The sequence below is a fragment of the Mus musculus genome, chromosome 6 (genome assembly GCF_000001635.26).
Source record: "Mus musculus strain C57BL/6J chromosome 6, GRCm38.p6 C57BL/6J".
Lineage (NCBI taxonomy): Eukaryota > Metazoa > Chordata > Mammalia > Rodentia > Muridae > Mus > Mus musculus.
Window position 1 is genome coordinate 58,909,476 of NC_000072.6, and position 26,803 is coordinate 58,936,278.

The following is a 26,803-nucleotide window of genomic DNA, read 5'->3' on the forward strand; positions in this document are numbered from 1 at the left end:
ACTATACTGAATAAAAACTGGGAGCACGGACACCCCTTTTCCATGCCCGATTATTGGATAAATGCTTTCAATTTCCCCCCTTCCTCACACACTGGGTTCTCTTCTGTTGTTTTTCATTTTCACATCATTGATCGAGTAAAGCCTCAATCTTTACCATTTCTCTCTTTCTGTGCTACTTTTGGACTCGTCTTGTTCTTGTTTCTCTGCAGTGTTAGGTCATTTATTTGAGATCTCTTAAGCTTAATGCAGGCACTCGTGGCTCTAAAGTTCCTACTTAGAGCTAGTATTGCTGTATCTCTAAGGTTGTGGTAAGTTATATTTTAACTTTCATTTGAACTTAAGAATTTATTAATTTTCTTGCTGATTTATTTTATAGCCCCATTCTTCAGTCTCCATGAACTGGCTTAATTTCTGTAGTTTTTCTTACTGTTCATTCCTGAGTTTCTTCTATTTTCTGATGAGATACAAGAAAAATTTCAAGTTTCTTCTGTACTTATTGACTTGCTTTAGGACCTAAAATGTATTCAATTTTAGAAAAAGTTCTGTGAGTTGCTAAGAAGAATGCATATTCCACAGCTGTTGGATGCACTATCTGTGGATGCCAATGTTAAATCCATTTGTTCAGTGGTCCAGTTTAACTCTGGTGTTTCTCTGCTGATGTTTTTGGTTCTCTTTCTCTCCCTCAACCTCTTTCTCTCAAATCTTTCTCCCTCTCCCTCCCTTTTCTCCCTCTCTCCCTTGTTCTCTCTCTCTCCTTCCCTCTTTTCCTCCCCCTCCTTTTCTCTCTCCTTCCCTCTCTCTGTTCCTTTCCTTCACCTCCTTTTTCTCCCTTCTGCCTTTCCTTTCCTCACTTTTCCTCTGCTCTTTTCACTAGAATCAATATATCTTTCTAATTTTTATTTTGTCTCCCTTTTTTGAATTATTTATTTATTTATTTACTTATTCACTTTACATTCCACTCACTGCCCTCCCTCCTGGCCACCCCCTCCCACAATCCTTCCCTCTCCCTGTCCCCTTCTCCTCTAAGCAGGTGGCGCCTCCCTGGTTATCCCCCAAACCTGGCACTTCATGTCTCTGCAGGGCTATGTGCTTCCTCTCCCACCGAAGCCAGACAAGGCAGCCCAGCTAGAATAACATATCCCATGTACAGAGAACAGCTTTTGGAATAGCCCCCATTCCAGTTGTTCAGGATCCACATGAAGACCAGGCTGCACATCTGCTACATATGTGCATAATAGAGGCCTAGGTCCACTCCATGTATATTCTTCAGTTGGTGGCTCAGCTTTTGAGAGCCCTAAGGGTCCAGTTAAATTGACTCTGTTTGTCTTCCTGTGGAGTTCCTGTCCCCTTAAGGGTCCAGAACCCGTCCTCCTATTCTTCCATAGGAGTCCCCAAGCTCCATCCACTGTTTGACTATGGGCCTCCACATCTGTCTGAGTCAGCTGCTAGGTGGAACCTCTCATAGGACAGCTATCCTAGACTCTTGTCTGTAAGCATAACAGAGTATCTATCATTAATAGTGTTAGGCATTGGTGCTTGCCCATGTGATGGGTCTCAAGTTGGGCTGGTTATTGGTTGGCCATTCCCTCAGTCTCTGCTCCATCCCCCATTTCTACATTTTTTTGTAGACAGGATAAATTTTGGGTTGAAAGTTTTGTGGGTGGGTGGTGTGCTGCCTGGCTACAGTAGCTGGCCTCTTTAGGTTCCATATCCACAATGTTGTGAGTCACAGCTAAGGTCACCTCCATTGATTCTTGGGTGCCTCCCTTATCCCAGGTCTCTGTCTTGTCCTGGGATAAGATGGGACCCCATCTCTGTCAGTTGCAGATTTCCATTCATTCTCATGGCCATCTAGATATCACTCCTGTCCTTCCTTCCCCTCACCTGATCCTCAACCCTCCCCCATTCTCCTTTCCATCCCCTCTCACTCCCAGTTCCCTCTTCCATCTGCCTCTCATGGCTATTTTATTCTCCAGTCTAAGTGAGATTCAAGCATCCTTGCTTATTCAAAAAGCCAAGCAAGCATCTTGTTTAGCTTCATTGAGTCTGTAGAGTATAACATGAGTATCCTATATTTTATGGCTAATATTCACTTTTAAATGAATACATATAATGCATGTCCTTTGGGGACTGTGTTACCTCAACTCAGAATGACTTCATTCTCAAGTCCCATCCATTTGCCTCCAAAATTCATGATGTCTTTGTTTTTAATAGCTGAATAGCATTCCATTGTATAGATGGAATGTATACCACATTTTCTTTATTCATTCTACGGCTAAGGGACATCTAGGTTGTTTCCAGTTTTTGGCTATTATGAATAAATCTGCTATGAACATAGTTGAGCAAGTTTTTGTGGGATGCTGGAGTCTCTTTTGGGTGGTATACCACTCAGGAGTGGTATAGCTAGGTCTTGAGGTAGAACTATTCCCAGTTTTCTGAGATATCGCCACATTGTTTTCCAAAGGGGATGTACAAGTTTGCACTCCCACAGAAATGGTGAAGTGTTCACTTTGCTTGACATCTTCGACAGCATGTGCTATCTCTGGTGGTTTTTGTCTTAGCCATAGAATCTATCTTCCTATGGCTGAATATTTCTACTCAAATTGTTGAATTTCTCATCTAGAATTTGAATTGACTTCTTTAGTTCATTCTTCTGTTTATTTGAGTGATCTTCGAAGTCATTGATCACTTTAAAAAACAAAACGAAGCCCTACACTTTTGAATTATTTGATAGTTTGACCATTTCAGGAATTTCAGTTTTTCCGAGAATTGATAACTTTTGCACAAATTGTGCTGCATTGAATTTTTGGCAGATACATGTTTCTAGGTACAGCTTATGTGCGTGCTGGAATGCTGTCCTTCCTGGTTTTATGATAGGGTCTTCTGGGTGGCCAGCTTTCTTTTGAGGGCTCTGCCACCCAGAGAGTAAAACAATCTGCTGTTAGAATACCAGCAAAATAAATTACATAGACAAATGCCATCAAACCAAATAAAGCCAAGAACCATACTAACAGGAACTGTAGGGGAAAATAGTATCACATAAAGTATGAAGTTTAAGAATTCATGATGGTTAAAGGAATAACAGTGAGGAATACACTAAAGAAGCTGGGAGGGAGGGAGGAAAGAAAGAAGCAAGGCGAAGTAAAAGAGGAGGAAAAAATGTAGCTCTGAGTTCTGCACTAGAAAGAACCACTGCCTGTGCATCTTAGCTCTTTCAAACCCTGTGACGAGGAGTAGGTACTCCGGTAAGTCAGGGTTCGGACTGAGGTAGTAGCCTCAGAGCCCTGTCTTCACAGGAATCCTCAGGCAATAGGACTCTCCCCACAGAACTAACTACATCTGCAATTCTCAAAATAAACAGCTCAGTAGAAACCGAGCTTCTAGTGTGCAGAAAACCATGTCAGCATTTCAGTAAATTGTCTCCTTTGCCCCTGAAACAATGTTACCACTGAAAAGGAAGATCTAGACCACTGACAGCCCCGACCCTAGGCAAGTTATTTAGTCTGTCTTTGCCTCAGTCTTTTAACCTTGGAGGCGAGGGCAGTGAGAGGTTGTCCCTCCACAGCCTTGGCTCCCACTTGGAACTGTTCCATGTTTACAGGTCCTCTATTGCCCTCTGTCAAGATGGTGCCATTCTGCAGCACTGACATGCGGGTAGAGACTGGGAGTTTCCTCTCCTGTCCCAGAGGAGTATCTGTTAACCTAAACCAAAGCCGGACTTTAGGCTTGAGGGAAGTGGGTACCTCTCCTGAAGCTAGGCCTGCTGGTTTCTTACCACCAGGGTCCTCTGGTTTACCCCAAATGCAGCTTCAGCAGGGCCCTTCCATTCCACACCTGGCCTGAGCTGCTGCTTCTCATTACATTACAGCCCCATCTATCTTTCTCTGCCTTTTAGCCGTTCTTTCACCATGATTTCGATTCCCAAATGCTCTTCCTTTGGAATATAGTCTTTGCTTTTGACCTACTGATTCGTGGAGTCTCAAGATGGAAACTTCTAATCTGCTGTCTTCTAGAAGCCTAAGAGATATATTTGATTTAGGTATTTTGAAAGATGTCACTGATACCAATAAAACCCCAAATACTTCTGCAATCCTATCATGCTTAGTCACGTTTAATCTCCACCCCTCCCTCCCTCCCTCCCTCTTTGCCTCCCTCCCTCCCTCCTTCCCTCCCTCCCTCCCTCCCTCCCTCCCTTCCTTCTTAACTTCCTCCCTCCCTTTTTTCCTTCCCCATGTCTCATTTCATACTGAGGATAGGGCCCTGAGACCTCACACATTCTAGGCAAGTCCTCTCCTGGCCTCCATCCCAGTCTCTAGCCTTTGCATAAAATACTGCCTATTTGATGTATTATTTGAGGTTTTCAACTTTTATAATAAACATGTACGTCAAGACAAAGACATTTTTCCATTATTGCTTTTATTTTTAATGACGAAATAGTATATGATATATATGGCTACATTGTTTTGAGGGCAAAGGAAAGAAAGCAATTTACATGAACGCTGGTGTGATTTACTTCCCATAAAGAAGCTTGGTTTGCACTGAACATTCCTGAGACTGTGTTTATTTGGAGAAATGCAGATATAGTTAATTCTCCGAAGCCAGTCTACTTGCTGCTTTCTGTCATGCAGTTATCCTTGCTCATTCTTATGTTAGTGGATCGTGGGTTCTGTTTCTCTGAATTCTCTCTTTAACAAGCATGTGCTGCCACAGACATCCCACGTTCTTTGTCGTTTTCCTCCAGTGTCTCCAGAGCTCTTTGAAAGCTCATAAAGGAATCAAAAAGCTCAGAAGAAAAAAAAAATCTCTATTTTCAACTTTTCCAGATATTGACAAATTCTCCCCTTGAGTATTTTTGTCTCACTTCTTAGTTGATGCCCCTGTTTAAAAGATCACATAAGCCCATGGACATTAGTCTGCCCACTACAAGATAGAATTTTGATACATAATGTTTAGCAACTTGCAGAGGAAAACTAACTCTACAGTAAGCCACACAAGAGGCTGGCCCATTCTGTCAGACTTTCTATTTCTCTTGGTAACTTTGATAACAATCAGATCAAAATGGTCAGGATTTTAAACAGTTAACAATCTTCTCCAACTATCAGTTTAGCAGGGTGGGGATGGGGGGAAGGGGGTGGGAGAAGGGGGAGGGAGAGGGAGAGCAAACATCTAAGTACTTGCTTAGGATTCCTGCATCTGTTCAGCCAGCCATAGCTTCCATGTGCTGGAGGCCTCCATCAGGGTGTTTTGAAATAGTCCAATTTTCTGCTATGCATTGTTCTCTTTCCATTCTTCTGGCTGCTTTTGAGTCATAGGCAACCGTGGCTGACTCTTTTGTCATAAAGTGATTTGATTGAATAGTCTTCATTTTTCTCATTTGGCTGGTCTTCATATATTTCCACAGCAAGTATGCATGGCTTCCGTCATGCCCGGGTTTATCCCCCCTGGCTCTCTGTGAGGTTCTAGTTTCCCCATGATGACATCTCAGGTTTAAGCCTATGCTAGTCAGATGGATGCAAATGGTAATTCCCTGCTATTTGCATTTACGTTTGCCTAATTCCTGGGAGGTAGAATAGCCTTTAAAACAGTTGTTTCCTGACATACTTAAAGGATTCATAAGAAAGCAGATGAAGCCAGGTGTGGTGGAACAAATTTGTGATCCCAACACTAGAGGCAAAAGATATCAGAAGATGGAAAGATCTCCCATGTTCATGGATCGGTTGGATTAACATAGTGAAAATGGCCATCTTACCAAAAGCAATCTATAGAGTCAATACAATGGTGTTGGTCTACTGGATCCATATTTATCACTCTGCATAAAACTCAAATACAAATGGATTAAATACTTCAATGTAAAAGCAGATACACCAAATCTAATGGAACAGAAAATGAGAAATAGCCTTGAACTTGTCAGTACAGGAGACAGTTTCCTGAGCCTGTTTCCAATGGCTCAGGCACTATGGTCAAGAATCAATAAGCAAGCATAACTTTTAAGAGGAGAAAAGGAGTGGTTTGTGTTAGAATGGGCTAGGAAGCAATGGTGTATTTTGATTGGGCATGTTAATTGGGTGAACCAAAGAGGGCTTTTGATTGCTAGACTTTAATAATTTGATAGCTGGGCCTTGCTAGTCATCCTCAAGAGGAGGAAGTGGCCAAGTAAGGGAATATACCTTGGTGACTAGCTTTAAAAATGTCATCTAATAGTTTTTAGTAATGCAGAGGAAATGGGGGAGAAGGACAAGGCTTGCCAGAGCCATGCTTGCCAGGCCTGGTCCAGCTAGAGCCCTTCACTGACATTCTGAGTTTGAGTCCCAGAATCCAGGTAAAAACATAAAGCATGATAGGACACATTTGTAACTCCAGTGCTGGGGAGGTACAAGGAGGTGTCTCCACAGGGCTTGCTTGTCAGCCAAACTGTTCTACTCGGTGAGTCCCAGGTAGTGATGAAAACTCTGTCTCCAAAATCAAGGTGGATGACATCTGAGAAATGATACCAGGAATGTGTCTTCTACATTCACGTACATGTGCACATGCATACATTAAAAATAAAAGAAATACACAAGGATATAAGTAACAGGTAGCTTTAGTTTCTGAAGACAGGGCAATTAGCCTGCAACTATAACCTTGGGCATTTTTTGAAGGTTTTTTTTTTCCCTTAAACTCTAAAGAAGACCTTAAAGAGATAACATCTGGAGTAGCTCAGGTAAAATCAGTAGTTCAGTTTTATACACTTGCCTCCCCTGCTGTATATCATTACTTTAGACACATAGTAGAATCCTAGGGTTAGAAGATGGGGAGGAGAGTTCCTAATACTACAGGATGCAGGATGCCTGACAAAAGACTGTGTCCATCACTTTCAACCCAAGCATAGAAAGGCAGCTCCATAAAGCCTGTGTGCTTCGATGGCCACATCTGCTCATTTTTCTGGTCCTCTTGCAGGCAAGAATTCGTGGACGCTTATGTGAATTACATCTTCCAAATTTCGGTTCACGAGTGGTACACAGCCTTCTCCAGTGGCTTCCTAAAGGTGTGTGGTGGCAAAGTCCTCGAGCTCTTCCAGCCTGCAGAACTGAGGGCCATGATGGTGGGGAACAGCAACTATGACTGGGAAGAGCTGGAAGAGGTAAGCTCTGGGAGACCACGTGTGCAGCTGGGTGGGTGTGCAGAGGACCTGGTCTTCACATGCGTTGTGCTTGAGTAGTTGCTAGAGGTCTCCTGCCTCCCAGTGACCTCTGTCAAAAATGCAAGTCATATCCGGTGTGTGCTGTAATCTTTCTGTAAGATTAATTTCCTTCCCTCTTTTGGACAGACTGCTGTCTACAGGGGTGATTATTCAAGCACACATCCCACTGTGAAACTCTTCTGGGAGACATTCCACGAGTTCCCATTGGAGAAGAAGAAGAAGTTTCTTTGTAAGTGTTTACCACATAGGTGGATTGGTCATATTTTAGTGTGATGTTGTGTAGGGTAATGTGATTCCCAGGTAAAGGTTAACTTCTAAGTGGCTAAAGATAGAAAAGAAAATTAAGCTTCAATATATTTACATTATATTAATTAAAATGCATCAGAGGCTGTTAGTACACATGTGAAACAAGAAGATTAAAAATAAGAGTCATTTCACCAATCTTCACTTTCTTTAAGAATAATAGTCACTTTAGCTGAAAACAGTACTTCATGCTTATAGTCCCAGCTACTTGAGAGGTTGAGACAGGAGGATTGCTTGGGCCCAAGAGTTTAAGATCAGTCTGAGCAACATAGTGATACCCTACCCCCCCCAAAAAAAATCTGAAGAGATTGATCTGGAAAGATTCTAGATGAAGCTGAGGAAGATCTGACTTATGTACGCTTTGTTGTGATATGATATGCTTCTCTTAACGTGCACTTTACTTGTTCATAGTGTAAACCCGAGGGGGCTGTAGTGTGTACAGGGTTTGGAGGATGTTCACCTTCCAGAAAGAAACTCTATACACATCAGCAACCACTCGTCATTTCTTCTCTTAACCTAACCCAACCTTGAGTTTGTCTGTGGGAGACATTTTATGCAAATAGAATCATATAGTATGCAGTCCTTTGGAACTGGCTGGATGACATTTGACTAGGGCTTTAGAGAGTTAAGTGAAGTTAGTTCTCATGATCAAGTCCAGCCTTTTAGAAATGGTTGGATCTTCTGTAATCGGGCCCATAAATTAGCTGTGAATAGAATAGAATTTTTATCTGTGTGAAAGAAAAAGAGCAACTTCTTTGCTTTCTAAGAGTGATCAGACATTGATATTGACCAATTCCCCTGCCCATGTGGAGCAAGGATGAAAATAAAAAACAAAACAAAAACCACCCTAGAACCCCTCTGCTCATGAACATAAGCTGTTGAGAAGCAAGGTCATGGGAACTGATCAAGGGTTGGTTGGGCTGCCAAGTCAACGTGAAAAGCTCTTACTTTCAGGTGAAGCCTTCCTTCTGGTCTTGGGAGTTTCCCTAGAAAAAGGCATCTCTAGTTAGAGATTTAAGGATTGGATTTAAGGAATTTGTTGTCTGTTATTGTTGCTGTGTTATTAATTCTGGAAGGTTGGCAAGAATGGTGGTGTGTTTATATACCTTAGGCAATGGCAGTTTATTCAAAGTGACTGATGAGGGCTAGCACAGAGTGGCAGAGTGTTTGCCCAGCACCCAAAAGACCCTGGGCGCAAACCCCCATTCCCTCACACACCCTCAAATAAATTAGAATAAAGGAAAGAAATGGATAATGAGTTCATTCTAATAATTTCTGGCAGTTTAACAGTGAGAAAAAAAAAACAAAACAGAAACAGCAACTAAAAGCACTGTACAGCTGCTTCTGTCTATGCTGTGCAGGGAAATCTAATTATTTCCATCAAGTAACAATGTATCTCAATAGTGAACTGCCTAAAGATCATGTAGGTCAAGTCCTCTGGTTTTTGAAAGGAGGGAAATGAGCATATAGATCCCTAAGAGGAAACAGTTTTCAGACACCTGAGAAAAGGGAAGGTCTTGAGGTCACAAGGACGTGGGTTCTTTGCTGGCTGCCTTCCTGTGACAGTAATATCTTTCCTCTTTGATTTTGTGAAGGTCTGAGGACATGCATTTTATAGAGGCTCTAGGGCATGTCTAGTGCATATGTGTTGGTACCTAAAGAGCATTGTAGTTCCCATGGAAGCCGCAGCATGTTGTGCCTTTCTCTGTTGCTTAGAGGACTGCATACCATTGATGCCATTTTCTTCTTCTCAGTGTTCCTAACAGGCAGTGACCGGATTCCCATCTATGGCATGGCCAGTCTTCAGATCATCATCCAGTCCACAGCCACTGGGGAGGAATACTTACCCGTGGCCCATACCTGCTACAACCTTCTTGACCTCCCTAAGTATAGCAGCAAAGAGATCATGAAGGCTCGGCTGACCCAGGCCCTCGACAACTATGAGGGTTTTAGTTTGGCCTGAGGTACCCCAGCTTACCTAAGACATCCATCCCTTCCTTCTTCTGTGGCCACATTGAGGCTGAATAAAATACCATGGGAAGTGATTTCTATTTTTTTATTGTTTAAGTGGTTTGAAACTTTTGAATCCTAAACCCTAGTCAAGGTGTTTCTGGGGTTCAATAGTGAATAGTCTTTCTGAAAAAATCAGTGGTTGGGGATGAGCCAAAAAAAAAATTGGCTTTGGTATGGGAAGTGGACTTGATTTTGTTTTGTTTTGTTTTGTTTTAAACCGAGGTACCTGTTGTTCCTTCATCTGTGAATGTGTTGCAATCTGCTGGATTTAATGGCAGTAGGTTTTCAGCTTTTGTTTCCCAGATGTCCCTCAGTCCTGATGTTTCTTCACCATGCTTTGCTGCTCTCTTCCTGGCCTCTCAGTCCCTACAGGGGTGACTTGATGGATATGTCCCTTCTTGCCCGCCATGCAGAACATTTCCTACTCCTCAGCACTGGAAATGCATGGCTTGTTGCAGCCCAGCCCAGCCCACAGATGGAACTCCCAAGACAAAGAAGCTGAGCCTTGTCATAGCTCTTGAGTCTTTGTGGGAACCTTTATGAACATGTCCTGCTTTAAGGAAATAGGTCATGAGTGCCTACTGCCTGGGCCTCCTGAAACACACATACACAAGAGCCGCAGGTTGCAGGCGGGCTGCATGTGTCTTGTTAGCCATGACCCGTGGATTTACAGTGAATTGGTAGACCTTCTTTATCATACTTTTGAAATGCAAGTTGCATTTTCTTGTTTCCATATTGCCTAAGAACAGTACAATTAATAAAGGTTTCCCCTTCTTTATTCCTTTCTAGCTCCTGCTCTCTTCCTTCCCTTTCTTCTTGTGCTCCCCTCTCCTCCCTTCCTCTTGCTCTCCTACTCTTCCTTGTCTTTGCTGCTTGACTCCGTTCCCCTCTTCCTTCTGGTAGTGGATGCATGCTGTCTTTTTTATTTTAAATTTTGTAAGTTTTTTTTTAAACCTCTGTCTCTAACTGTGAAAATATGAAGATACTCTTTATAATAGAGTTTTTGTTTTATCACATGTGAAGTGTGCATTTACAGTGAAATTTCAGCAGGGGGATTATGTTAAGTCAAATGCGTGTGTCTCAAAAGTGACATGTTTAACTGCTCATCACTGTATAAGAAAATTCTACATGGTCAAAGAGTTCATGTAATTCTAATTTTAAATCTGTAGTAGATAGAGAAAGTATTTATTTATCTAAAATGAAGTACTTATAGATTGTGATGCAGCACCGAGTCTTGATGAAGGAATGTAGATTTTTGCTTTTCCTGTTTTTGTTTTGAAAAGTTACTCCAATTGCTAAATTGGTAGTTTTTTTGTCCTTATAAATATAACATTTAAAAAAGATACACAATTATATAAAATGTTTATTTTCTATGTGTCTGCATATAGTTCAATATTATCCAATAAATTTGGTGTTTTAACTTAAAACAGTTTGTATTGTAATTGTGGGATGGACACTCTGCTTTCCATGGGAGCATTAAGCCATAAAGCCACAGAATCCAATGATTCCTGCGAAAGGGCGAGAGAGCCCAATGCTCTACAAATGGATAGGAGTGCAATGGGAAAGAATGGGAATGGTGAAGGTTGTTAATGTTCAAAAAGCATTTCCTGGAACTGGAGAGGAGTCAGCAAAGGCTCAAACATGGGGAAAGACACAGGTACGAATCTAGGAGAGTTCAGAAGGAAAATCAGCAGGAAGAGAGTAATGACCAATAGAGGAGAGCTGGAAGGAGGACCTCGGAGCCCAGAGTTGGGAGTCAGATGTCTCTGAGTAGCTCCACAGGATGTGCTCAGGGGTTCATAGTGGAGAGGTAAGACGTGAATTCGAAGCATGTGGATGATGTGATTCACGGGCATTAGAATGGGAAGGACAGAAGCAGAAAGGCGCTGCTAGCATTGAGGGAGGCAGACACTGCAGATGGGAAAGAATATTTGAATGGTAGAGAAGGGGAGGGAAGAAGAGAGACACTGAAGTGACTCAGAACCTCACATCTCATGCTAATTAGTATTAGCCCACGTACAAAATCTGTGTGTGGAGCCCAGCAAGACAGTACTTTCAATAAATTTGTAATGTTAGTATGATGCATTGCTTTGACAGAGCTAATAGATGGTTTAATGAGCTGATTCAGTGGGTAAAGGCACTTGTCACCATGACGGGTGTGACTCAATCCCAGGGTCCACCTGCTGGAAGGAGAGAACCAAGCCCTGGAAGTTGTCCTTTGACCTCTACTTGTGTACCATGGCATGCACATGCCTACACACACACACACACAAATAAATATATGTAATAAAAAACTAAATGTAAGTAGTGAGGGGAACAGTATCTTCTTAATGCTAAGATGCATTCAATAAAGAATAACTTCAATAAGCAGTAGGTTTGGGGGAAATAAATTTGGAACACAAATAAGTTGTTTCAATTTTTTATTGCAAAATTTATTCCTTTGTTTTTTTGTGTGTGATAATTTTTAATTTTTCTAATCTTAGGTCATTCCATTCATGTAAGGAACATTTTTCCCTAATAAGCATTTATGTGACGAACTGTTTTAAGACTTTTATGTATTCAAGTTTTCACATTTCCAAAGCTGAAAAAAGTAGATAGACGTTGTTATCTGTGTAAACAATAACTCTGCAATCTTACAGCTGGAAACTCTTACAAACATGGCTCTCTTATTAATAGTTCATAGCTTAACTCACTAAAGAAGATAGTTCAGAAAATTGTTTTTGAAACCTTTTGGAGGTGGACTTTTAGTCATTTTTCCTTTAAAAAGGAAACAATGACAAAGCCTGTATCCAGGGAGCATGCCCGGCACATACTGTTTGTCCAGTAGAGGTCACCCTCTTAGAGTACCTTACTAGGTAAAGAAAGCAATCTAAAATTCTCACACTGACTCCTTCAGAGACCTCCCAAGGCATAACCCAGCACATGCACACGTGGCTTCATCTCAGGTGGATTTTGGTTTTGCATTAAATATGGCGATCAGTTCTTTGAGAATTTCATACACCACCTTTTGATTATAGTCTTCCCAGATCTACCACCTTTTCCCTACCTTCTTATTTACCCATTCTCTTTGTTTTAAAGCTGTGAAGTGCAATTTGTGTTGCCCAGCTACTCTTGGGTGCACTGGCGTGTTAAATAAACCCACCTTTAAAAACATTTGACTCTTCCTATCAAAGCAGTTATCAAATGCCAATGGCTCCTCAGGGGTGGGAATTTTACCCACCTCCCTACTGTATACTAATTGTGTCTGGTTTGAGCTTATACACAGGTCTTGTGCACACTGTCATGATCCCTGTCAGTTTATGTGTGCATCTACCCCGTTATATCTGTAAAAGAGTTTCTTATCTACCACCCCTGGGTCTTGCAATCTATCTTCCAGGATGTCCCCTGAGTCTTGAGTATGATATAGATATCTTGTTCAGGGTGGAAGACTGAAAAATCCTTTATTTTCTGAACATTCACTAGTTGTGGGTCTCTGTGTAAATTGCCAATTTACTGCAAGCAGAAGGTTCTCTGAGGAGGGTTGAGAGAACCACTAACCAATGGGCACAGTACTGATTAGGAGTTGTTTTAGAACTATGTATTTATCAGAATAATAGTAGTAGGTTCTAACCTAAGCCCTATAACTTAACGAACCACAGGTTTTTGGCCCCATCTGCAATGCCAAGTCTGGAGTGAGCTTATTTCCAAACAGAAGTTGGTCACTCACACACACACACAGGGCACTGTTGAACCAGTGGGCAGATCTTGCAAGAACAGTCATTATCGCAGCTTTCAGGGTTCACCGCTGGGTCACAGTGATGACTATGTTTCTTTTCCAGTAGGCCACATAGCCTTTCAGCACGTTCAAAGCCGACCACTATGGATGAAACTTCAGGATGAAATATCTTAATTTGTCCATGTTCTGTAACTCAAATAGATGATGTCATAACAATAGGATCTTAATACCAAAAAGTTCCCGAGGGTAGCCAAGAAATTCAGCAACAGCCTGTTAAGTTTTGGGGGAGGGTGGAGAATCAAAGGGATTCCACTGGATAACAACTCAAAAAGAGGTAGCCGACTCATGGTTCTGCAATTTTTATTTGTGGTGTTGTCCACTGTTACAGGATAACTCCATGTATTATATCTCTCTCCCATGACATCTTAATAGTTTCCTAACCTCTGTGTGTATTCCAAAGTCAAATACACCAAGATTTAAAGCTAACATAAGAGAGGAAATGTCATGTTTGTTTTTCTAGGTCCAGGTTACCTCAGAAGGATTGCCTCTGGCTCCATCATTTATTTATTTATAAATTACATTATTTATAACTTTGTAAAATATTTATCAATATTTATCATATAGCATAATATGCAATTATGTATTTATTGTTATATAATTAATTTGTAAATAATATAAATTTATAAATAACTTATTTATAAATTATATATATATATTTATATTTGGAAACAGGGTTTCTCTGTGTAGTCCAGGCTATCCTGGAACTCACTATGTAGTCTGGGCTGGCCTCCACCTCATACTTCCTGCCTTCTAAATGCTAGGATTAAAGGCATGCACTACCACCACCCAGCTGGCTCCATCCATTTACCTGCAAATTTCATTACTTATTTATCATAAAAGCTAATACTCTATTGTATAAGTTAGACCACATTTTCATTATCCATTCTTTAGTTGGTGGACATCTAGGCTGTTTCCATATCATGCCTAGTGTATGAAAAAGAGCAGCACTGAATGTGAATGAGCAAGATGCAGAGTCCTTCAGGCATATGCCTAAGAGTAGTATAGCTGCGTTAAGTGGAAGATTGATGATATTCTCTCTCTCTCTCTCTCTCTCTCTCTCTCTCTCTCTCTCTCTCTGTGTGTGTGTGTGTGTTTCCATCTCTCTGTGTGTCTGTTTCTGTCTCTCTGTCTCTGTCTCTTTCTCTCTCTCTCTCTCTGCATAGATCTGTTCCACTTTGCATACCTATTAACTATGAATTTGTTGTTTTAACTTGACAATTCTGGCTAGGATACAATGAAATCTCAAAATAGTTTTAATTTGCATTTCCCTGATGGCTAAGGATATTAAACATTAAAAAAAAAAACTTTCTCAGCCATTTGTATTTCAAGATTTGAGAGCCCTATGTTTAGATCCATGCCCATTTATAAATTGGATTTTTTTTCTTGATGTCTAGGTATTTGTTTTGTTTTGTTTTTAGTTCTTTGTGTACTCTAAACCCCATCCTCTGTCGTAGGAATATAATTAGTAAAGATTTTTCTCGTTTTGTATTTTGCATCTTCACTTGAGTGATGCTGTTCTTTGCTATATAGATGTCTGTTAATCTCATGAGGTCAAATTTGTCAGTGTTGGTCTTAATACCTGCACTTCTTTGGTTTTACTCAGAAAGCCCCGCCCTATGCCAGTGAGTTCAAGAGTATTTCATTTCTTGTTTTGTTTTGTTTTGTTTTGTTTTGTTTCATTTTGCTTTTCGAGACAGGGTTTTTCTGTACAGCCTGGCTGTCCTGGAACTCACTTTGTAGACCAGGCTGGCCTCGAACTCAGAAATCTGCCTGCCTCTGCCTCCCAAGTGCTGGGATTAAAGGCGTGCGCCACCACTGCTTGGCTGAGTATTTCATTTCTTATTTATCAGATCCATAATATTATGTCCTTTGTTGAGGTCCTTGATACATTTAATGTGAGTCAGGTAATAATCCAGTTTCATTCTTCTACCTACAGCTATCTCGCTTGACCAGAACAAGGTGAAGAGACTGTGTTGTCTCTAGTGTTAGTTTTGGTTTAACATGTTTGCATCCTCAGTTCTTGTCCACTGATTGATGTGTCTGGTCTTAAATAACAATACCATGCTGTGTTTCTTAGTCTGCCTCCGAAATACAACCTAACACCAGATGATGATAACGCCAACAGTTTTTTTTTTTCTTTTTTTTTTTTTTTGGACTTTTGTCCTATTAATCCATGCTGGTATCTTTTTCAATTTCTTTTTCCAATGTTACAAATTCTTTTTATTATATAAGTCTTTCAGTTCCTTAGTATCCAAGATACTTTGGGGGACTATTGGTTATTGTTTGAATATAGTAAGAGTATGGGTTTTGCCTGTTCATTTTGTAGTGTGGTACTTTGTGGGTGTAGTTCTCTGTTAGAGTTTTTAAAGTCTTTTAAAAGATACTTAGACTTCTTTCTTTTCTGTTTGAATCATCTTCCATTGTCTTATTGCTCTAAGACTTGTATTATGTTGAATAGAATTGGAGAGAGTGAACATCCTTGCCTTAGTCCTGATTTTAGTGGAAATGTTTTTTTTATTTTTCTCTAATTAGCATGATATTGGCTAAACTTGCCATGTAGTTCCATATTATATTGAGGTATGTTGCCTGTTTCCCTAGTCTCATGATGTTTATCATGAGAGAATATCATATCTTGTCAAAAGCCTTTTCTAAATCTAATGAGATAATTGGGGCTTTTTCTGTCTGATTATGTTTATATGGTGGATTTAGTTACTGATTTACAGATGTTGAACCACCCCTGCATCTCTGGGGGGCATAAGGCTGACATATTCATAGTGGAAAATCTTCTTTGGTCTTGAATTCAGTTTGCAAGTATTTTTATTGAGGTGTGTGTGTGTGTGTGTGTGTGTGTGTACGTGCGTGTTTGTGTTGTGTATATTCACCTTAGATGCTGGCAATATTTTCCTTCTTTTAATTTTTTAACTTTGATCCTGGTATCATATAAATTATTTGAAAATGTTCTTTTTCTTTCTATTGTATGAAATAATTTGAGGAGTATTGTTGTTTCTCTCTGAGGGACTAGTAGAATTCAGTTCTGTATCTATGTAGTCCTAGGATTTTTTTTCAGCTAGGTGTTTTTTCAATCATTGTTTCTCACTGGTAGTTATAAATCTATTTAAATTCTTTTCATCCTCTTAATTTAATTCTGGTAGGGCATGAATATTTAAAAATTCATTTCTTTTAGACTTTTCAGTTTAGTGGACTATCAGTTTTTAATGTATGTCCTTATAATTTCCCAAGTTTCCTCAGTCACTGCTGTCATGTGTCCTTTTTCATCTCTGGTCTTATTCATTTAGTTAATTTGCCTAAGCTTTGTTAATCTTGTTAACCTTTTCAAAGGACCAACGCTTACTCATTATCTGCATTGTTTTTCTCATTTCTATTTTATTAATTTCAGTCCTGATTTTTATTATGTCTTGCCACCGATTTCAGTCTGTTGTGTTTTCATTTTCATTCAATTCTAGGAAATGTTTAGTCTCCTTCTTCACTTCTCCCTTGACCCAATTTTCATTTAGTAATGTATTATTAAGGCCCATGAGTGTGTGTGTACATTCTGCTGTTTTCTGTTGTTCATATTCGGCTTTCTTCCACTGTGGTTAGATCCAATGCAGGTTGTTATTTACATTTTCTGGATTTGTTCTAACTTGACTTGTGACCTAATATATGGTCAGTTTTGGAGAAAGTTCCATAGTCTGATGAGGAGAAAGTGCAGTTTTAGCATTTAGGTGGATTGGACCGAAAATGTCTGTTCTGTAAATGTCACTTGCTTTATGCTATCATTTAAATCTAGAGTTTCTCAGTTGTTGTTTTTTCCCCCAGATGACCTGTCTATTGGAGAGAGTGGGTATTGGAGTCTCCCTCTATTACTGTGCTGGAGTCAACATGCTGTTTTAAATCTAAACATGCCTTTTTAATGCCATTAGATGCTCCTTTGTTTAGGGAATGTCTTAGTTTGGTTACTATTGCTGCGGTGAAAGTGTGACCAAAAGCAACTTGGAGGGAAAGATCTTAGGAAGACATTTTCTCAGTTAAGGCTCCATCCTCTCTGTTGACTCTAGGTTGTGTTGCGTTGACCCAAAACTAGTCAGTGCAGCACATATATGTTTACAATCATAGTATCCTGTCTGCTGATTTTTCCTTTAACAACTGTAAAGTATCTTTCCTTATCTCTTCTGGATAACTTTGGTTTGATGTCTATTCAGACATTAGAATCATCTTTTTTTTTTTTTTCAATCCCTTGACCATGAGATGGTATCCGTTATATCATTGGTCATGAGCTGTGTTTCTTGGAGGGAGGCAGTGAAAAGATGGATCCTGTTTTCTGATCCAGTCTGTGCCTGTGCCTCTTTATTGAGGAGTGCAGATAATTAATATTGAGTTATTATCGAATAGTGTGTCTTTGCTTCTGTTATTTTGTTGCAAGGGATGAAAGAGCAGGTCCCTGTATCTTTAGGAAAAAGTGAAGATTTTTCCCTTTAGGTTAAACTGACCAGGGTTCATTTGGGAGTGACACAGTGGCATACCATCAAGCCAATCCAGTCTAGGCTCTTGGAAAAAGAGTTAAACCTTACAAAAGAGGAGCCCTGTAAAGAGTACACAGACATTGGTCTCTGGCTTTAGGCTTCTGGTGGGGTGTGGGTGGACAGTTTGTCTCTCTTAGCCTTTCCTCGAGGACAAAGATCCTAGACCCTGCAGCACAATAGGCGATGGTAAAATCACCCATGCTGGTGTGGGCTGGGGCCCCGCCTCCCTCCAGACTCATGCATGCTGGTGTGGGTTGAGGTTGTCTCTCTCCTGACTCCTCCATGTCTGTGTGGACTGAGGCCTTGTCTCTTCCCAGACTTGTCTATGCTGGTGTGGAGTGAAGCCTGGTCTCTCCCCAGACTCGTCCCTGCAAGCTTTCCCACTTGCACATTGTCTTTTTCCAGAATAATAGGATGTGTACTCTTCCTATAGCACCAGTAAAGGGAACTCAGATGTCAGCTTCTTTTTCTTTCCTAACAGAATGACTGGGTGCTTGGCACAGTGCAGAATCACATGCTCTTCAGATCTTTTGAAAGCTGATTTTCCTCAGTCTAATCCCATGAGAGTTAGGTACAATTTATGATAATTATGGATTTGGTTCCCACTGGTGTTAAACTTCCTGACAAACTTAAGTAAGACTTAAAATGGAGCCAGACCCTAATAACCAGACTGGTCTTTTGTGGTCCCCTTTTCTTTCAGATTAGGAGGAAGATAGCAAAAGCAGATTTGTAAATAAGCCTGGTCCCTATTGGCTCCTCAGTGGCCCGTGTTCTCCAGGATAAAAGCCAAGAGCCAGGGCCAAGTAGGTTCTGGCTGCAGGTCCTGCAGGGCTGGCAGGACACTGCCAAAGCTGCTTGTTAAAAATAGATCTCTTAACCTTTTGTCCCTGAATTGAAGGACTCTCAAGTTCAAGTCACTGTCAGAATGTTCAGAGTAGAGACCTGGGTGTACTGATGTCTGCGGTAGTGTTAGGGGTGGGAAGGGACAAGATTGTGGAATGATTTGAATCTGAAAGCTTCCCTGGTGCTAGCCTCAGGCAGGCATGGTCTTCATCTGGTTCTTCCTTCGTAGGGTGAAAGAGTGGAGGACCCCATGTGCCTTCCTCTACTTAGCCCTGGCCACAGGTTGTGGGATTTGGGATGCTCCTTAACAGCTTGGCAAAATTTTAGCAAACTACCCCTCCTTCGGGGGCAGTTAGCTTTTAATTTAAAAATATTTCCCGAAATAAACTTCAGGGCATCTAAGTCATCCAGAAACTCATTGGAAGGTTCCTCCTTGCCTTCTTCACACCACTGGACTTAGGCATTTGTTTCCACATTGATCTCAGAGACCATCCCAGTTCATTCTGAACTGTTGATGTGTCTGATCAGTTCTGGACCTCCCAAAGACTTTAGGGAGAAACTTAGAAGGTTTCTCCTGCTCAGAGAGGTCATTTAGCAAGCAGTAATCCTTCTGAGAAAGCAGCCAGGATGTTTGAAAATAGTGATAGACATGATATGTTTTTTCCTCCAACTGAATTGGTTAACTGTTTCCATAAAATCTTGCTTATCTTTACATCCTAGGGTAGACTTCTGGCCTACAGACACATGCACACACACACACACACACACACAATATAAATACATACAATACACATGTACAACACACACATGTACACCCACCCACATAATACAACACATATGTATATGCACAAACATTCACCCCACAAACACACATGAATAACACACACATAGCACACACAAACATAACTGAACGTGTTCCTCCACACTGACCCATACTTAGAGTGTTGGAGTAATATTGTTTTTCTAACATATACAAACAAGAAAGGAGAGGGTGATGGGGAATGGCATGGTGAGTGATCGTGGAAAGTACAATGCCTGTTCTGAAAGACTTCAGAATGTGTTGCTGAACTACAAAAACACTTTATTTCAATGCAGACACAACACTGAGCCTACAACAACCTATAAAGCAAGAAATGCAATCATTTTTTTTTTCATACAATGAAACGGAGGCTCTGGGAGGATAAATCCTGTACCCAGATCATGTAGTGGGGCCTTGAAGCACCTGTAGGCATTCTGTTTCTGGCTGTTGTCAAGTGGGTCGTTTTTTGTTACTCAGAGTTTAGTTGTGGAACTGGTCATTTCTATAGATGCACAGCGTGCTCTGCACCCTTCCGAAGGCTAGACAAGCAGCATGGCAGAGAGCAAGCATTAATGACAGGCCTGTCCCGAGACCTGAACCCTACAGCCCTTTCTGAGCTACAATACTCATCCCAAAGTCCTCACTGAGGTGGCCTTCTAGTAGCTCAGCCACATGTTTGTTCTGGTGTGAGGAGTACTCTCTCGCCTTCCTCACCGCGCCTATTATACACAGGGATTGTCAGTGTTTCAGAAGTACCAGCTAAAGAAAAATATCAGTGTCTCAAAAATGTCTTATCATGTAGTAATCATGCCCAGAAGGAGGGTCTAAAGATTGATTCATGTTTTTGAATGGCTTTTGAGAACTTCAGAATTTATGGCAACATATGACTTAAACATACATGGGCTCTGCTGGGAATCTGAGTGGTCCAAGGGATTTGCTTCTCACCATGTTTTCTGCAATGCTCCCCCCCCCCCCCCGTGGTAATAAGCCGTGTAGCTGGAGAGGAAAGTGAGAACCGAGCTTTCAGCACCTCCGGTCCTGCCAAATACCCCCTGTCTGCATGCCAGGGCTCTGAAATGCACTAGGGAGTTCTGATTTGGCTTAGTGGGTATAAGATTCTACTGTGTAAGTTCAGCCTTGGCAAGCTGACATAGCTTAGAGATAACACTGGTAAATTTTGTCTTACAAGATGCTGAATCCATCCCAGAAAAGCAATGATGAAGCCATTTAGGTCTCACTTCCCTTCCCCAGTGAGCCCTCCCACCATGGGCAGGTCACATTGCAACATTCTGTTTGGGCCACCAGCTTTGTGAAGCGCAAGCACTACATGGCCAGGGCAGAGGGCGAGGCGAACATCCAGAATGCGTCCAGTCTTTGACACAAGCGGTAGACCTGTGTGAATTTGAGCTCACTTAACTTTTTGGCTTCGTCAGAAGGATCAGCATCTGCTCTGTGGGTACACAGCTTGCTCTGAAAGCACGACCATCTGAGTTTGGATCTCCATCTCTTACATAACATCTGGGAATGGCTGTGCTCCCTCTAACCCCAGCACTAGGAGAGGAAACAGCAGGCAGATATCAAAAAGTCCCTGGCGGTTGAGCTTGCAGTTCATTTAGAGAGTCCTTGTCTGAAGGCAATAAAGTGGAGAATGATAGGAAGCCTGTCCTGCTCTGGCATCCTTCATTGTTATACTTACATGTATATACCATATGTAATGCATGAATGCATACACAAAGCAACTTCAAAATATTGAAGGAATCGGGGTAACTAAATACTACCTATCATTTTTTCCAAGTTTATTACTTTGCTTCCATTGAAGAACAACTAAAGTACTTCAGGTGGGCTTCAGTTTTGGAATAATGGAACTAAATATCATCGCTGTACTCTGAAAGTCACTCATATTTTCACAGTAGAACAAGGTCTTTCCACCGAGGTCATTTTACTCACTCGAAGTATATACCACATGAGCAGTATGAGTCTTACTCCCATGCCTTTTACCCCTGGAGTCCTGTGTTCCCTCAGCCACAGGAGGACAGTCCTGTGCCTACAATTGAGACTTCCCTTCAGGCAGCTGTGTGGCACTTGGCCTGCCAGGTGACTCAGAAAGCTGAGGTGTTCGCACAGATGCAATGCATGTTCTCCAAACTTTTGATTGTCCCTGTTTAATTTTAGAACAGTAAATGCCTAAACTCTGTACCCAAGGTGGCCGAGTAGACTTTGGAAAGGTACTTAACTAAAGAGAATTCTCCTTAAGCAGAATTTGCTTCGCTTCTGCACCCCTTCAGCTATTTCGAATAGTCTAAAGGCAGCTGGTAGAAAGGACCACCTGCTTTTCCAGTTTCTGCACTGACTACCACACTCGTGTGCACAATTTGCCTCTCCTTGTAGGGCCCTTCCTTCTCTGGAGACAGAACAAAAACCTAATCCTCCTGAGGCTTCGGAGGGATGCAAATGAGCCAGCATTGGATCCTACAAGAAGGGAAAGGTCACACCCCATCAGCAGTGTAGTCACATGATGCTGACACAAACTTCAGAGCTTCTACAGTTAAAAATAATTTATTTTTTAAATACAAAATGCAGTCATGTGTAAAAAAAAATGTACACAATGGTTTGAATTCAATTTCTCTTTTTAAAGGACATTGGTAATTTAAATATTTTTCTGATTATATTTCATGTAAGTATTGTTCTGGGGCCCATATTAGTGACATTTTACCCATTTCTGTGTATTTTTTTTTTCATGCTTCAACAACGTGCCAACAAACTGATTGCTTGGGCCATGCACTTGACCCTGGCTGGCACCATTCTGGGAACCATGAACCTTCAAAATAATATGGAATTGTCAATGCACATAGACTTTCCCTTCACATACACATGAATGTGTATCTACAATTCTGGCCTTCGTTTATATTCATACATGTGTTATAATCATGGACCACTGCCAGTGATATGTACAGTGTTGGGTATGTGCATATTACCCTTATTTGGAACATCCCATGTTGGCTAGCATTTGTAGCCATGCTGGTGGAGCAATTTGAAAACATATTGGCTTCTTTTTCTTTTTTCTTTTCTTTTCCTTCCTTCCTTCCTTCCTTCCTTCCTTCCTTCCTTCCTTCCTTCCTCCCTCCCTCCCTCCCTCCTTCCCTCCCTCCCTTCCTTCCTTCTGTTTTTTTTTTTTTTTAATTTGAATGTTCTCTTTAGAGCATTTTAGGGTCAACTGAACAAAATTATATCAATGAAGGAAATTAAAACATTCTAGATTCTCCTAAGTAGCTTCAGCATTTGGGGTACAGTTTTGTTCCTCTCTACTGCTTTAACCAAATGGACACTGAGAAAACACCCCATGGGTACTGATCTCAGCAGGGACTCCACCTTGCCTCACTGGGGGTGGGGGTGGAGAGCACAGAGGACGTGAGTGTCCTGGAAGAAACATCCATGAAAGCAGAACAGAATTTAGACTGCAATTAGTCTTTCACACAGCATTCTGTGATGCACATACTGTCGACACCATCTTACCAAAGATTAAATCTCTTCTGAAAATCAAGTTTAAATGTATGACACTCCTTTTATGTCTCTGATGGTTGCTACATCCAGTTGCCTCTACTGAAAACTAGGAAGCCACTAGACAGACTGCTGTAAAGGGTATCGGAGCCATTTTTATTCTTTCACTCTGAGTCTTTAACTTACAAAGAATTGCAAGCGCAATACTGCTCACAGTTTAGTCAGCCCACAGTGCTCTAAGACAGTGTTGAGTATACCAGCAGGAACTGGTTCTAATGGTCCTCGCCTAGACAAGTCAGGTTCAGAGAGCAGAGCCAGCCTGCAAATGGCTTTTTCCGCTGCGTAGGTGTTGCATCAGAATGAGACAAAGTGGAAATTGCTCTCTGCTCCAGCCATGGCTGATAGCAGATCTGCTGTGAATATTAATCTTTTGATTGAAAGTAAGATTAAGCTTTAAAAATTGGCAACCAACCAGAAGAAATCTAGGATTCACAGTGAAGTCTACAAAAAAAGCAAAAACCTAGCTTTTTGATTTGAGATCTGACTTGATCTTGCACGGGGACCACTAAGCTTGTTCTAAAATGTCTACAGAGGTTTGTTAAACTTCAAAGCGAGCCTTTATCTGAAACATCGGGCCACCGAGTCTTAAAAAGTAAAGTCTGACCTGAATGATAAGAAGACTAAATGCCATAACGACAACATACTGAATAATATACAAATCTATTAGATGTTTACTCCAGACCAAACACGATAAAAACAGTTACTTTCGAACATTACATGCCTCTGCTACCCTGTGATCACAGAGTCAAGCTTACTCTTACATAACCCTCAGCACTTTTGTTGCTATGTGTTAATATATATGCACACTCCCAAGAGCCCAAAGAAAATCCCTAGTCTACAGCATTCTGTTTGTGCGAGGCCAATTAAGATGCTGCCTCTAGTGCTAGGAGATGAAGAGCTGCAGAGACAGTTGCCATGGAAACCAATTTTCCCCACATTTCCTGCAGAGCCAGAAACCGCTGAGTAATATGCCTTCCGAGAAGATCTGGCATAAACACAGCTCCCACCTTCATCTGGGCTCCATTTTATGAAGGAAATAAGTTAGAAATTATGAAGGAAACCATGGTATTCCATACATGATTTATTTTCCAATAACGTGGTAATTTATTGATCACATAAAACTGAATGGGGAGTCGTGAATAAATCTTAGTTCATTTACCTTTGGTGCAAAGGATGGATTTCAAAACATCTAATAGCTTCTCATTTGTATGCAGCTTTAAAGAAGAAATCTCTAGTGTATTCTTTTCAAAACAGTGCTCTTAAGCAGATGTGCTTTAAAAGTTAACTGGTGCTGATTTGAGTCATTCCAGTTTCCTTAGGAGATTAAGTACTTAAAAATTACAGACTAGATATGGATTTCCTTTTAAAAATACAATTTTTTTGGTCATGTGCATGATTCATGTTCAGGCCTCAAAAAATAGAAAACGTCCTACATTACAGAATTTTATTCATAGTATAACTCCTGGAAATCATAGCAAATGTAAACAGCAGAGCAAAGAATATCAAACTACATTTTCATGTACATTGAAATTTGTAGGATTATGTATCGTCTTTAAGTGTGTGGATAAAAACAGTATTTCCAACACATAGCTCATGCTTCTAGGGGATTGTTTGTAAAAGCAAAACTGAAGGAATCCTCCACCCACCCCACCCGTTACTGAAAGAGCCTCCTGGTGACAGAGCTACAGTGGGGGAATCAGTGCTGAAAATCATCTGACTGGAGACCCCCAAACCTATTTTATCATTGTAATTGGTGGTACAGTTTTCCATTCTTCTCATTAACATTGTGCCCTCTCGAAGGTGACTCTCCAAACAGAACAGGGTCTCTCTGCTGTCTGCCCAGCCTACAGTTCAGTCTCTCAGACACAGGGCTGTTGCACAGCTGCAAAACCAAGCCTGCACTCTTCCGGCGGGCGTGGTAGATGAAAAGAAAGAACACATCACAGGAATGACAGCAGGCACACAGAAGAGATGAATAATGGGGAGGGGGGTGTCTTAAGTTCCCTGGTCCCTCCAAAATGTCTAATATAGACAGCTTTGTGACATAGTCTTTGGGAAAAACAAAAACCACAGCATCAAAATGGGCCACACACCATTTTGTTTATGTATGATCTTGAAAACGGTGTGATCTAGATTCTGCCTTGAGAATGAGCTGAGCACTTAGGGCTACATCTTCCCCATCCATTTAGGGATTTTAGTGCAGATTTACTTTCGTAGAAAAATTATGCTCTGGTAAGTTTAGGAGACTGATACAGACTCCCTCTCTCCCATAATATTTTATATCTCATCTAATAATGAAGCAAGACTCCTTTGTTTGGCTAGTGCAACAACAAAATTGAGCCCCAAACAGGTTATCATAGGAACACCGGCCGCATTTTGTGTTCGGCATCAATGTCTGAGACTGGAAAGTGCAGTCAGTGTCTTGAAGAGTTTTCAGGCTCTTCAGCTGTCACCTGATTTTAAAATAACATCTGCATAGCTACTTGTTTAGTCACTCTGTCCTCAGTGTACACAGGTATGAGGCAGGGACTTAAAGTCTGTCAGTTGAGAGATCTAGTCAATGAAATGACTGCCCCGCCACTGGATGGATGCAGCCTCCTTCTACCTGAGAGCTAACAGGGAAATGGATTTGTCAGAGTGGATAAGCGCAGCTCGGGAAATGGCCAAGGCAGCAAATAATGTGCCAACACATGGTCAACCATGTGGTGGGGTCCAGGGTGGGCACGGACCTCCACAACAAGCAGGCTTTGCAAGGGAAGTCCTGAGCTTGTGCCTGTCACAGTTTTAGAATGGCCTCATGTTTCTCAGTTGTCAGGGAAGAACAGGTTATCTGCCGAGTCTGATGGTGTGTCTAATCGCTGCTCATGTCAGTGAAGTTCCTACTGCAGTGTGTATTGACATGTGTAGGAGTCTTGACTCTCCCACTATAAAATTCCTTAGTCAGGTCACACTGGTATCTTCCATGCAGGCAGTTTCTAAGGCAGGCAATGGAAGCAGGAGTCAATCTGATGGGTCAGAGGCAGGGGATTGCCTGCTTTGTGAGTACAGCTCCAAGGCTGCCTTCCAGAGCTGTTCTTTCCAGGGAGAACTGTCATTCATCCACACCACCAGTCCTTCACATGGATTTCGAATCAGAATCTCTTTTGCTGATGAGCACCTCCAGCAAACGTAGCTTTGCCTTTATGTGCTTGTATTCATTGTACTCTTCAGCCATTGGAGTACGGTCTTCCTTCTGGACATTTCTAGAGAAAACGAAGAAAAGAGAAACTGAGGATCACTTTCTGCCTGCTTTAAAGGCTACAATTCACCAGGGATGATCATTAGGAAACTACACATTCTATCAATCTAAAATCACTGTTGACAGCTGACTCTTGGTATCTAAGGCTAGATTCAGACAAGTGCAAAGTGGTTCTTTTCTGGAGGTTCCATGCAACTTGAGGGCCAGTAAAGTTAATCTAGGATCCAATAGGAGGCCACAAATGACTAAAAAATGCAAAGATTTTCTATTGATTTTAAAGTATGGTCTCACAGTAATAATTTATTCAGAATGAACAAAAAATACTTCATTCTTGATTCACTTGGAAATTACTTGGGATTTTTATCGATGTGATAAAACACTATGACCAAAAGCAACTTGAGACGAAGGATTTTATTTCAGTCCATCAAGAACGGAAGCCAGGATAGGGATAAAGGCAGGAATAGAGAGGCAGGAACTGAAGAGACCATCCATGGAGGATTGAATTTAGTAGCTTGCTCCTCTTGGCTTGCTCAACTGGTATCTTATAACACCTAGAACCACTAGCCCAGGG

The 26,803-nt window shown here is 41.2% G+C and overlaps 2 protein-coding genes across 10 annotated transcripts in view; one reads left to right on the top strand and one right to left on the bottom strand.

Moving 5' to 3' along the window:
• Positions 1–10,923, top strand: part of Herc3 (hect domain and RLD 3) — an 88,944-nt gene extending 78,021 nt beyond the window's left edge. For all 9 annotated transcript variants that reach the window (XR_377495.3, XM_006506696.3, XM_030255634.1 and 6 more), the window contains 3 exons: positions 6,937–7,120; positions 7,307–7,409; positions 9,238–10,923. Coding sequence is in view for 8 of the 9 variants with exons in the window: in XM_006506696.3 (XP_006506759.1) it covers positions 6,937–7,120; positions 7,307–7,409; positions 9,238–9,446 (496 nt within the window). In the remaining variant the exon portion in view is untranslated. The remainder of the gene's footprint in view (positions 1–6,936; positions 7,121–7,306; positions 7,410–9,237) is intronic.
• Positions 10,924–24,060: 13,137 nt separating this feature from the next.
• Positions 24,061–26,803, bottom strand: part of Fam13a (family with sequence similarity 13, member A) — a 90,967-nt gene continuing 88,224 nt past the window's right edge. The window contains exon 18 of the mRNA NM_153574.2: positions 24,061–26,236. Coding sequence (NP_705802.1) covers positions 26,110–26,236 — 127 coding nt within the window. The 3' untranslated portion in view covers positions 24,061–26,109. The remainder of the gene's footprint in view (positions 26,237–26,803) is intronic.